General features: G+C 36.5%; 3 protein-coding genes across 4 annotated transcripts; 1 reads left to right on the top strand and 2 right to left on the bottom strand.

Moving 5' to 3' along the window:
• Nucleotides 1–908: 908 nt before the first annotated feature.
• On the bottom strand, nt 909–2,499 carry LOC137748323 (class V chitinase CHIT5a-like). Its single transcript, XM_068488467.1, has 2 exons — nt 1,244–2,499; nt 909–1,156 (listed from the first exon to the last, which is right to left on the bottom strand). Exons 1-2 carry the CDS (start codon nt 2,355–2,357, stop codon nt 1,134–1,136), a joined length of 1,137 nt encoding a protein of 378 aa, XP_068344568.1. The 5' UTR covers nt 2,358–2,499; the 3' UTR covers nt 909–1,133.
• A 3,264-nt stretch (nt 2,500–5,763) lies between these two features.
• On the bottom strand, nt 5,764–11,015 carry LOC137718450 (uncharacterized protein At2g39795, mitochondrial-like). 2 transcript variants are annotated; one of them, XM_068458015.1, is made up of 4 exons: nt 10,737–11,015; nt 9,922–10,250; nt 9,469–9,632; nt 5,764–5,954 (listed from the first exon to the last, which is right to left on the bottom strand). In XM_068458015.1, the coding sequence occupies exons 1-3, from the start codon at nt 10,980–10,982 to the stop codon at nt 9,473–9,475; spliced, it is 735 nt and encodes a 244-aa protein (XP_068314116.1). In that variant the 5' UTR covers nt 10,983–11,015; the 3' UTR covers nt 5,764–5,954; nt 9,469–9,472. The 2 variants fall into 2 exon arrangements, with proteins under 2 accessions (XP_068314116.1, XP_068314108.1); XM_068458007.1 differs by lacking the exon at nt 5,764–5,954 and having other exon boundaries at nt 8,835–9,632.
• On the top strand, nt 6,270–7,495 carry LOC137716049 (zinc finger protein 3-like). The gene has a single exon (XM_068455446.1). It carries the CDS (start codon nt 6,425–6,427, stop codon nt 7,250–7,252), a length of 828 nt encoding a protein of 275 aa, XP_068311547.1. The 5' UTR covers nt 6,270–6,424; the 3' UTR covers nt 7,253–7,495.
• Nucleotides 11,016–13,009: the final 1,994 nt, after the last annotated feature.

Below are 13,009 nucleotides of genomic sequence, written 5' to 3'. Positions count from 1 at the left end.
GTCGTAAACTTCAACGTGTTAAATTTGAACAGTTATTCTATCATGCCTTATACGTGTAATTTGTAGTGATTTTATGTATTTGAGTTTTACTATACAACTTTATACACAATGACCGATTGTAATATGTATCGAAATAAATTTAATCGAGTATACAGAACTAGTGAGAATTTAACATTGATTTACTAGTGATTTTAACATTCATCTTTCATTCTCCTACATATGCATTCCCTCATACAGTGAGTGCATTAAGAACTGAAAATATTCAGTTTGGAGTGCATATGCATGGAAAATCGCTAAAACCCTAATTCGGTTGTAGAACAAAATCTGTTAAGAGATTGAAGAACATACTGTCATGGCCGCCCAACTTATTAACAGCAGCAACAAACTCTCGATGCAGTTGCAAAGTCCAAAGGACCTTCTGATTCTGGACTGGATTTCTAGTGCCTACTACAGACCCTAGTCCAGCAGTTCCTTCAGCACCACTTCCAACATGATCAGACATGCTTTGTTGTTGGAGAGATTTAATTTTTGTGTTCGGATGTTCGTATCTGGCACCAGCCTTGAGGGGGTGGAACCCGGGGGAGTGGGTGGGACCAAATTACGGAAGAGGAGAGGGTGGGGTGAAGATGCTTCGTGTGTCAGTGTGTGCGGTTGGACGACCAGGTGGTCCGCCGTGCCGGACTCATATTGATTTTCAACTATTTTAATGTATATTTCATTGCTATTTATGTTTTTATATCGTTAGACATTTTAATTTTGAAATTTTCAGTTGTTTTGTTGGTTTATGTTTCTATCAACACTTTGATTGTTGGCTTGCGGCTGAATTCTCAATCATCTATGTCTGCGAAATGGGTATTGTATATCTCTCCACACATGTGCTCAATTGTTTACCTCTTGAGTCTTGGCCATGAAATTGCAAACGATATATTTATATTAAAAAGATAATATGTCTACCTTATAATAAATAAATTACAATGCAAGCATACAAATAAATGTATTTAGTTATTTGTGGAGTTGATACTTGATCAACAATATATTCTCATCACATGATGAGAGAAATACTAATAGAAAAACATATCCACGGTTCACGAAACGTCGGGATTTGGCGCATTATATTCCCTTGAAATCAATCCTCAGTATTTCCAAGCATTAGAAGCTGCCAAACAAGAAACACAACATTAAACTTAAACCTACATAAAACTTGAAATAAGAATTCAAATTGAGATTGGGTTTGGACACTTACCTTGTTTTGATATGTCCCATCCATTGTCCTGGCCCAGAGCCCAAAAGAAGTATCCGCCCAAGCCCAAAGACTTAGCGTACCGAACCTTCACGTTCGCGGACCGGACACCATCATACCCGACCCAAGTGCTATCCGATACAGAATAATAAGACGCTGATTCGACATCAAACACAACAGTCGCATTAGTTCTGCTGTTAAAATCAACTACTTGGCTGTAAACCAAAATCCCATCCCCCGGCCCAACACCCGAAGCCGGTGCCCCGATTCCGTTCACTTTCGGGTCCCTGAGCGTCCAAGTTTTCCCGTACAAAGGCAGACCCATGACGAGCTTTTTGGGCGGGACACCGGCTTCGATCCACGACCCGATTCCATAATGGGTACTAATATTACTCTTGGAATCATACAACGCAGCATTCATCCCGGTGAAATTATCCCACGACCCGTGATAGTCAAAGCACATTGGGCTGGCCCAATCCAAATATTTACTTATTGCCCCGGCCGGATAAGATCTTGGACCGCCATAAACGGTAAATTTCCAAGCATAATACACTGCGGCGGTCAAAAGTAGACGGGGTTTACCGGTAAGTCTAGCCTCATTATCCAGAGCCCTTCTCCACTGCTCGAACAGCAAGCCAAGATTTGTCATTTGCACAGCATCTTCTGGAAACTCCCAGTCCAAGTCAAGGCCTTGGAACCCATATTTCCGGGCCACCTGAATTGTGGAGCGGATGAAAACTTCTCGGGTTGCCTGGGTGGAAGCCATGAGTGCAAACGTGGTTGAATTGCTACCGCCGCCTCCTATAGACAGGAGGGTTGTGACGGCCGGCTTTTTGGTCCGCAGCGCTTGGATGAATTCGGGTATTCTTGCTTGGTCGAATTCCGTGACGTTGAGTTTGTAAGTGATGGGTTCGGGTACGAGGAAAGCATAGTAGATGTGGGTGAAGTATTGGGTGTCTATAGAGGATGGTGAGAAGGAGTTAAATGATGGGAAATAGGCTGCTCTGATACCTTTTGCAGATGGATAAAAACGATCCGAATTCGAACCCGAGCTCGAAGAAAGCATTGTGTGTAAGACTACAAGGATGAAAAAAGGCATCAACTTTGGGGTGCCCATTGCGCTATATTTCTGAGGTACAAGATTCGGAATGGCCGGCAGAATTGGAGTTATTAGGTTTTTTTATAGAGGGAGGAAGTCAGAAGTGCGAGAGGCTATGGAAGTAACCACGTTGCCGACATTTGGCTTTGTGTTTGCAAGTTTGTGGTTGAAGTTTCCTGCTGGATATATGTCAAATTAAAGTAGCAGCTAGGGTTTGAACTCTGAAGCAGGAGGAAAATATCAAACATGTACATCCAAATTTACAGAAATTGTGGCAAGAAATGGAGTGTATCTATTTGAAAAGGAATTATAAATTAAATAGAAGTTTCTGCCGAGTTTTTCATTCAACTCTTATCAGATGAGAAAGTCTTGTATACGGGCTGCTATAAGCCTCCTCACGCCACCTTTTATTTTTATGAGAGAGTCACGGTAAACCGAAACGTCTCTTTTAACGGGCGAAACACATGGGAGAATTAAAAATAAGTAGAAAAGTTTGACTTGGTTTTGAGTTCACTTGAGAATATTTTGTAAAGGCAGAAACCTTAATACGAGTGGTACATCACGTATTTTTATATAAGTGGTGAGAAATTTTATTGTTTAAGTTATTAACTTTTTAACATGCATATTACATCATTTGTATAATAACACGTGATATACCATCTCGTATTCCGATCACACTAAAAAATATCTTCTTTGAAGGGTCATTGTTCTATCTTCTTGGTTATGGGGTAGCCACTAATTTTTGTCATCATTTAAAGCATACACTCATGATCGCACGTGCACCGATAGAATTGTTTAAGTACCACATGAAATTGATCGAGTCAATTTGCGTATCGTACAATTATTCAGCGTTCTAGATACATTTAGTGGTGATCGGTGAAGAAAGCAACCCACTAAGACTTTGGAAGCACCCAATTACTTTTTAGTGCATTTAATCTATGCTGTTTATTTTGGGGTTCAATGGATTTTGGTCCCATCACTAAGTTGAATGCTTCATCTCCAAAGTTGGTAAACCTCGCACAGATAGGTGGACCGTTTCCCACTCAAATTGTCAAATGTTAATAAAAAATCCAAAACAAGTTCTGGGTGCGAAAGTCAAAACCAGAAAAGCAATCCCATGTCAAAACCAGAAAGGCAATTCTTTGACTATTTGTAGTTGCTACTTGGAACTCATATTCTGTAGTATGGGCCTAATGGGTATGACTTTTGGGCCGACCCGAAAGGGTTAATGGTGGATACCTTAGGATTTTAGTTTGGGAACAAGTTAGGGCCATGTCTAGTGACTCGATCTATACACTAACAAATTCTATGGTATTTCTCGAGCCCGTTTGGGATTGAGAGGTTTCATTTTAACCCATGATTTTGATTGTTTCAAAGCAGGGTTGCCAATTTCAAACGTGACACTTTACACGATTTGAACTCGTATGAATATATGGTTCTTTTGGAAGTGATTTTAAAATTACTCAAATTATTTTTAGAGAATATATTTTTAAGTTCCAAAAGCACTTAAAGTGTTTTTTCAGGATTCACTTGCATTTTTACTAAAAATTGGTTCCGAAAACATTTTTACCACCAAAAGAGCTTTTAGCCATTTTAAAAACAATTTGGAACGAGCTTATAGAATCAAAGGTCCACATGATTAATATGATTAAAACTCGACTAACAATGTTCATTTAGCATTATATTTATGAATTGATAACATTTTCTTTGTGGATCTTCTCATGGGTTGACTTTTGCCAGTTGTAAGTTTAGTTGAAAGTAATACTAGAATGAGTGACTTTTTTAGAAGTTTTCGTGTTGGATCCACTGCTCTTGAATATCATGAACCATACAGTCGTCTTTTCTTTAATTCGTAGTACTATTTTGAGCAGGTGATTGTAGGTGAAGAAAAATTTACATCTAACAAGTTGATATGAAAATTGTATCTATAACACTAATCATATGACTTATGTGATAGATGGAAAGTCACATCACCACGATATATGCAAGTTTTTCTCCGATCATGTTGTCCCCTTTTGAAATAGAGTTCAAATGTTTGAAAACATTTTAGGTGGAGGAGATGAGTCCTTTCTTCTTTTGGAGTAGTTCGTTTGTCGAACTAGTTTGGAAGCTGGACAGACAAGGAGATCTCAAAAGGAGATTTGGTCCCATATTTGATTTGACTATGAATGTTTAACATGTAATCATATAGGTTGTTTGTTTCCCTTAAGCCAATGAGAAGGTTAAATGCTAAACTCCACTCAAGTCAGTGTGAGTCACTCAATTTTATTAATACTAAACTTTTATGTGTGGGATTGGGTGAAAGAAGACCTAAAAATGACTTTATGTCCGTGCAATAATTCTGTTAAAATATATAAATAAATAAATAAATCCAAAGACTAAAAAGTATATACGCAAAGTTATAATTTGAATGATTTTGTAACATTACGTGATATATTATACTTAAAAGTTACTCAAAAAATCATACAAGTTATAATTTGAGTGATTTCGTAATATCACATTATAATTTGAGTGTTCTAAGTATACTGAGAAGTTGCTTGAAAGATTATATTTATCTTAGGGGTTAACTTTGCAGATCTAATGGTGTTTAGATACTAATAATTCGGCATGAAACGGCACTATCATAGCACATTAGCATGAGGAGCTCCACCTCAGCTTCCCCACTATTTTATTTGTCGGCCATTTGACGCCATTCAAGCATTGACAAATCATCTTTTATTTTTTATATCTTTCGTAAAGAGATTAGAATTTAAGAATATTAGCTAGCTTTTGTGCCAGTGAACCAAATTAATTAGCTTTAACCTGCCAGATTAATTTATGTTTAAGTGGATCCATTGCGTGCTAATAATCTATTACTGTAGTAACATGGACTCTAGAGTTTAAGGATAAGGAGGTTTTAACTTTTTAGGATTTTTTAAATTAGGGTTTAGGCGGTTGACAACAGCTAAGCTTAAAAGGATTAAAATTAAACAAAAAACATATGCACTTATTCCCAATGATAGTTAATTGTTCAATTGATGGGACTATTAGGTTATGAAAACGACAATTATAAACCAGTAATTCTCGAAATGCATGTGCCCTTTTTAATTTGTTAATAATTTACTTCACCTACCATATCTTATGAAACCGGAGAAAAACTTGTTTAGAGTTTACGAATCACCACGTCATAATTCACATATTCGTAGATCATTTTTTACATAAATATTGAGTCTATGTGTGTGTTGTTCTCACTCGACTTCAAGTGATCTCATTCAATGCAAGAACTGTTTTAATTAAACATCTCTAATAAATATACACTTATACGTAGATAAGTTTCTCTCGTCCACTGCATTTCAAAAAGAAGATGATAGAGAAGTACTCTCATTGATCCCAACTCAAAGTAAAATCATTTCATTCTCAAATAGGGAAAATAAGTCAATGAAATTACAAGTAGATGTCAATAATGTTCTGTCCACAACACACATGAGAATTAGATGAGTATGGAACATCCAACGAAAGTGAGGTCCCCCGCAGAATGTGGTAAGGGGCACACTCCCATAGTCACCTGTACTAAGATGTAGTTCACGCCCTAGCTAGGGTGACATTGCTGGGAACATCAATCGCTTCAATTCGGTCCTTTTTTTGAAAAATAAAAAATAAAAATACGTAAGAGATTTATAACTTAAGTAATTAAGAGTGTTTATCATACACTCATGCATGCATTTGTTTATGAATTGCCATGAGTACAACATAATTCTCGATCCGATTTCATAATAAACAACAAATCAAAGAAGAACGATCATTTCATGAAAAAATTAAAAGTTTCATGGATCCAATCAAAGCGTGTGACAAATTACCATGACATTTAAGTAAACCTAACACTATAAAGTTATATAAACTTTAAAGATCTTAATATTTTTTAAAAGAAAGCTACTAACAACAGTGGATTCTTCCAGTATCCATATATACCAAGAAAAACATTTACTTTCCCCCCTATCAACAAACACACTTTTAATCCTTTCGGGTGTTGCGTACAACTTTCTATCAGCTCAAATTTTCATAAACCCACTTGAAAAAATCAGAAAAAATCCTCCAAGATTTCTGTAATGGAACCGGCTAGGAATTCTGAAACAAATATCTTCTCGGTTGTAGAAGTTCCTCCATGTCCAAACACCCCACTTCAAGACCCAAAAGAAACCAAACAGAAACTAAGAGTTGAAGAAGATGAGGAGGAGATGAAAGATCAAGAAAAACAGAAGAAACCCAGCATCCGAATTGATGTAGAGGCTTCGGATAGCGATTCGAATCGTGGGTTCAGCTTTGATAATCCGGAACTCAATCTACTCGAATCCCTCGAAACGGGGTCGTCAGAAGGCACCACCGCCCTTGTTTCTGATGCAGCAGAGCCTAGGGTTTTCCCATGCAACTACTGTCAAAGAAAATTCTACAGCTCACAGGCGCTCGGAGGGCACCAGAATGCCCACAAACGAGAGAGAACCCTAGCAAAGAGAGGGCAGAGGGTGTTGGGGTCCCACATAACGGCCTCAGGTGCAAGTTTTGGGTACCCTTATTACTCAAGTTTGGCTTCTCTGCCTCTCCATGGTGGTGCTTTTAGGGCACTGGACATTCAGGCTCATTCCATGATCCACAAGCCTAGTTCCGTGATGCCTTCGTCTGTAATTGGGTTCGGAAGTTCTTATGGACATCGGAGTTTTAGGTCAAGACCGATTTTTGATCAGCAACCAACGGTCGGAAAGCTTGGAGTTGCAGCAGCTAGAGGTGGTGGTGGAGCTGGGAGGTTTGACATGGCAAAGAGCGACATGGTTTCACAAGGAAATGAAGAAATTGGAAAATGTTGGTTGGGAAACGACGGTCGTTTCAAGAGTAGCAGCGATCAGGAGGAAATGAAGCTTGACTTGTCGCTCAAGCTCTAACTTGTTAGTACCTAGACGGCAGAATTCTTCTTCATTCCTTTGTATCATACATGATCCTCTGTTTTTTTTTTTTTTTTTTTTTTTTTTTTCTGTCAGTATTGAGATGTGGTTTAGAATTCTCGTTTCACATTTCGAGTATGGTTTGTGTAAATTTGATTTTTGAGAATAGCAAGAGCATTTGATAGTTTGCTTTTTTTCGTCGCTTAATTTTCTTTTCATTTACTGAATCTAAAAGGTAAGAAAAAGTTAAAGTGCAGGACGAAAGGAAAGTGCAAAAGTCATTTTCCTTCTTTTTCATGAGCCAAAGGAATTTCTTTTCGGGGTAACATGTATTCAGAAGTTAGAAGCTGCACTTCAAAGAAAATGGTGAGATGTGATTTTCAAACAATCACAAAGTGAGCTCCTCTGTTTTAGTCCAACAAGATTTCAACAAAAAGTTATGCTTGCAAGAGAAAGAACATGTGAGTTTAGTAAGCCTTGTTCCAAATAATTTAGGATTATTGTGTCTACTTCGATCCAAACAAAACAATCAATCAAATACAATGGGACATATTGATTAGATAATCTTGTAACATGTAGTATACAATTTCTCCACTTCTCTTTTCCCATGACATGGTTAATCAGACAAGGAAGCGAATGTATACAACACGTCATATGCATTTCGAAAATAGTATAAAATAAAATAAAAAGCTATTTTTATGTGTTACGGAAAATAGAAATCTATTTTTGCAAATTTTCAAATTTTGTCTTAGGATCAGTTTTCAACCCTAAACTAGAACTTAAAAATCGAAATCTAAAATATGAAATGATTCTTAAACAAACCCTTAAACAATTCTCCACTCACAAAAGAGATTAAGATTGAGATGGAACACATGTAAAGTTGACAACTTGACATTACAAGAAACCCAAAAAATGGAGTCATACTCATGAATATTAGATTGATGATCTTTTTTTTTTTTTGTCCTTGTATGAAATATAAAATGATTTTACTTTTTCTTTTAATTTTATATTCATTAAGCTAATACTACTATCTTTGTCCTCTTTTGAGGAGCGTGTAATAACTCACTTTCCTCAAGTGATCTGAAAAATCTAGAAAAGATTTAGTTATAAAATTATATGATTAATTTATGTGTCACATTTTACTTTACTTGCTAATTAAGTTCCTATCACAAACTAAAAAAAAAATTATTAAAAAAAATAAAATAAATTTGAGGTTGGCGTAAGTAACTAAACCTGCTGCCCCAATTAAGAAGACTTTAGAATAGTTGCTCTATAACTCATATTCATACACATTTCTCAATTTATTTGGTTATTCTTGAAGAGCAAATTGAACAAAATTACGCCTTCGGACAATCATGTTTTACACAGAGTGATAGATAACTAATTGGAAAACAATTATAAAAATGTGGTTTTATCCCTAAACTCTTTTATACTTCTCACACATTCTAATCGTCAAATTGAATGAATTGAAGAAAATCAAATAACAGATATTAACAAGAAGTGTGAAAGATAAAAATGAGTGTGTAAATAACATTACCCCATAAAAAAAGGTTTGTCGCAAATAAGCTCATCCAAACTCCATTTCATAGTCAAAAACCCATAAAGTGCACCATTTTAAAGAGGAAAACTCTAGACTCGAACATTATTGCATTTAGACTGTTACTACACTATAGGAACAGTTTGATTGTTTGAGTGTCTCTTACTAACACTACTAGTTGTAGTGGAACTAAACTATCGAAGTAAAATTCAAGTGTCGGGTTCTTCACCAAACTCAACGAAATGGTGGCGTTTCGAAACCCTAATCCTTAATCAATTATTTCATCTTCCAAACCAATGAAGGACACATAGCCGATAGCCTCCGGGTCTGTCAAACTTCATTTGCAGCTTGGCTAGTCGGAAATCCAGAAAACAAACACATGGATACTCCATGTCGCCCCCTACCAATCACAGATGCATCTCAAATGCCAATTTCCCATCACTTGCTAGCAGTAAAATTCCATACAATCAAAAGCACCATAGCACAGACACAGAGTTGCTGACCTAAGTAAATATCACAGCATTCAGGAGCTACGTACTTATTTATCCTTTAGTGGGTGCTTTCATACAAGTATACAGCTGACTACCTTGGGCAGAACAGCTATCTTATCAATGGTAGATTTCTTTAAGTAAGAACAAAAGAATGACCGGAAATCTAATTTGAGATATCAGATATTTACCGCTCTATTTTTCCACAAACGACTTGACTTTTCCCAGCCATTTGATCAGTTCTATTCTATCCTTGTTCATCATGTATTGATGCAAGAAAACAGAAAGCTCATCATTCACTCCCCTTGCTTCTAAATACTCACTGAACCTCTGTTGAATCCTTCCATTCAAACTCCTGCCCATAGAAACAAGCAAACAGAGTCACCACCAATCCCAAGGACTAAGACTGCAAACCAAAAATAATAGCCGAAGCATAAATTGACATGCTGATATTATAAAGACCGATGAGATAAAAAAATTAAAAATAAAATCTTAAGTAGGGTTCATATTCAAGTTCCATAGATATTATAGGCATGTAATAGACACCAACGTTCTGGTGCTTAATATACTTGATCACAAAAATGAAAAAAATGGCTTTACAATCCAAAAAAGAAAAATACAATGAGGGAGACATGAAATTGTACCTGAAATCAGGTCCCATATAAGGTTTAGCCGGCATTCGATCACGCTTAAGAACATAAACTTTCTGAACCTCCAAGCGATCCGGCCAGGCCGAGCATAGAAACTCCAAATCCTTGGAATCATCCCCCTTTGTAATATCAACAAGCACACTAAGGTGAAGACGCACATCTTCTCCTGAGCTGTCATCTCCAGTTTTGGGAGCAGTTTCATACCCATCAAACATGGTGACTTCAATTTTAATATCTTCAGTGTCTCCAAATCTCCTTCTCATTGTAATCCACTGCTCACCCGGTCGATCTTGGACGGTAAACGATTCGAATTTCGTGGCAGGCTGTTGTGATTATAATTATTGTTAAAATTCCAATCACAAGATATGAATGTGGATTAGAAATTCAAAATCAACACTTTCAAGAAGAAACACATTTAATTATACTAGAAATACGTTGAAAATGGTATTAAAAACCCTAGCACTTCCTAAAGAAGCACTTGAAGGTGCTTCCTGAAGAGCACTTAGAAGTGCACTCTGAACTTTGAATTAGCAATTGGAAGTCCATCATAAAGAAACATCAGAAAAGTGCTTCTATACAAATTACATGAACGAGAAGCACTTCTGCAAACGCAAGCAGAATCAATTTTGGTTAAAGCGCTATCTAACAGGCCTTACATGTAAAAAAATCTCAATACTGCAATGGAAATTCAGAAATAAGCAAAACCCACTTAATCAAGTATATAAAGATGGTTTCTTTCAGAGTTTCGATTCATGCAATTTTCTCGGAAACCAAACAGAAGCTAAGAATAACAGAGAAGGATGACCAACCTGCTGAGGAGGAGCATACTCGGACTGGTACTCCACTTCGTTTCTGATGATTCTGATGATGTTAGCTTCCATGGGCGACTGGGAAAGTGCTTCAGAAGCGTAATGTCTGCTGTGGAAGAGAGAGGATGAGATTGCCTTCCGCAGCGGAGGATTTGGGTGGCGCTGAACGGCATTGACTAGGGTTTTGGATGCGCAACAAGCAAAAAATGGGAGCGCGGTTCGAGCGGTTCGAATGAGTCGAGCCATTGGGGGTTCGGAATCGGAAATTTGAATTTAGGGTTTAAGGATTTTGGGGGTTTAGGTTAACAGTGGAACAGAACTGGGAAGAAGAAGAGGATGGATTTCTGAATTGGGCTTTGAAAGTTGAACATAAATGTTTAATGGGCCTAAACATAGGCCCAGTTGAATTAGGACGAAGAAGTTGTGTCCCCAGATAAACTCATGATCTGGCCTGGATACATACCGCAAAGATTAAATTTTGGGGCCTTCAAATATTCACTACTTCAAAAGTCAAATTCAGGTTTTACATACATGCTAGCGGATTTGAACTTCGATGAAAAGAAAAATGGAAATATTAGTCCGGTCAACTATCATAACTCACATGTGTAAAATTAGGATCTGGATTGTCTGCAGTTCTCATCTCATACTCTTTCCATCTCCTTATTTTTTGTAATCACCGTTAAGTCACTTCAACATTTTTTATTAATTTTTTTATATAAATAATAAGACAAAAAGTAATAAGAATATAAAATGTTGACGTGACTTAACCATGACCACATAAATAGGAGAGAATAGGAAGGATATGGGATGGGAAGAGCAGACAGTCCAGGTCTGTAAGATTATTGATGTTTAAAATAAACAATGAAGGGCGTGAGTTGAATTTGCAACCTATTTCAATGGTGTGGAGGAGAAATATCACCAAGCAAATAGCCCGTTGATAGTTTGGAATATTTCAAAGTTGAAATTTTTTACAGAATTAGATGCATGCAATCAGAGTCACTCAAAACACGAAGTATACTATATATTAATATATAGTACTTCTTATTTCCATCTATAGTTCTCATCACGATGAAGTTGTAAATGCAAAGGGATACATCCCTTGCTTACACATCAAAATCTCAACTCATATTCATAGAATATTTTGGCCTGGAATTCCATAAGTGGATAACAACTTAAACTATACGAATACATCGTTATCATAACATTTTATACTAATGATATAAGAATACGTGTACGTATCTTCACATCAGATTTGCTATGGAAGTCCTTCACCCGTATGTGGTCCCGAAAGGCCGACATGCGCCATGGATGGGTGTAATAATTGATGTGAGGCCATCCCTCGAATTATAAGACATGAAAATGCAGAAACAGTACTCCCACGCTCCAACATGCATGATGAAAAAACTGCGTTACTTGATGATGGATGGTGTTGGTAGGGTTTCAAATTTCCAATCAAAGATTATAGATATTTATATTATGTGGAAAGATTTAGCTGTCGCTTGGCAGATCATCAGCTTTTCTGGACACATGGGTTCATGCAGTTAAGATAAGCATGCATGCTAACGCACGCGTATGGTCGTTTCTAACTTGTTTGGATTAGACTGCATTTCAAAATTCAAAGCTTAATGACAAAGTTTTTTATTTAACATCAATTGTTTTTTGGTTTACTCATCCACACAAGGTTCCAAACTCGATTTTCCTTTCTTCAATATCAATTGCATGATGAAAGGATTAGCATTGTCCTTGCACAATGATTACACGCATAAATCGAGAAATAGTTCAAAAAAAAAATTTGCGGGTTCGACTCCTATTATGGTTGGTTTAGAATTTTACTTGTTTAACTTTAATGGTTGGTCTAATGGTAAGTAAGTAAAGGTTTGAAATCTCAACTTGAATTCAAATTTTCACTGATGTATTCTCCTTGTGTTTGGATGAATAAATTTAAAATTACTAAAGAATTTCAAAATGACAAAAATTGAAATGACGAGATTTTATTTTCTATAATTTGTAAATTTTCTTATTTGGTTAAACTAAAATAACAACGGAATTGAATACGGAATTTGTTATTTTTAAACTTTAAATCATAGAAATTGGAAAATGACACCTATTTACATGGAATTTGAACTTGGGAATTGGAGGTCCCAAATTCCAAGTTTTTTTCCACTCGGAATTTGAACTTGGGTATTGGAGGTCCCAAATTTCAAGTTTTTTTTCCACGTGGAAATTCTAAATTTCTATGTTTATAAATCCAAACAAGGGAATTTGTGTATGTC

The sequence above is a fragment of the Pyrus communis genome, chromosome 1 (assembly GCF_963583255.1).
Source record: "Pyrus communis chromosome 1, drPyrComm1.1, whole genome shotgun sequence".
NCBI classification, from domain to species: Eukaryota; Viridiplantae; Streptophyta; class Magnoliopsida; order Rosales; family Rosaceae; genus Pyrus; species Pyrus communis.
The sequence above is the reverse complement of the archived record's forward strand: the minus strand, read 5'-3'. Positions and strand labels throughout refer to the sequence as shown.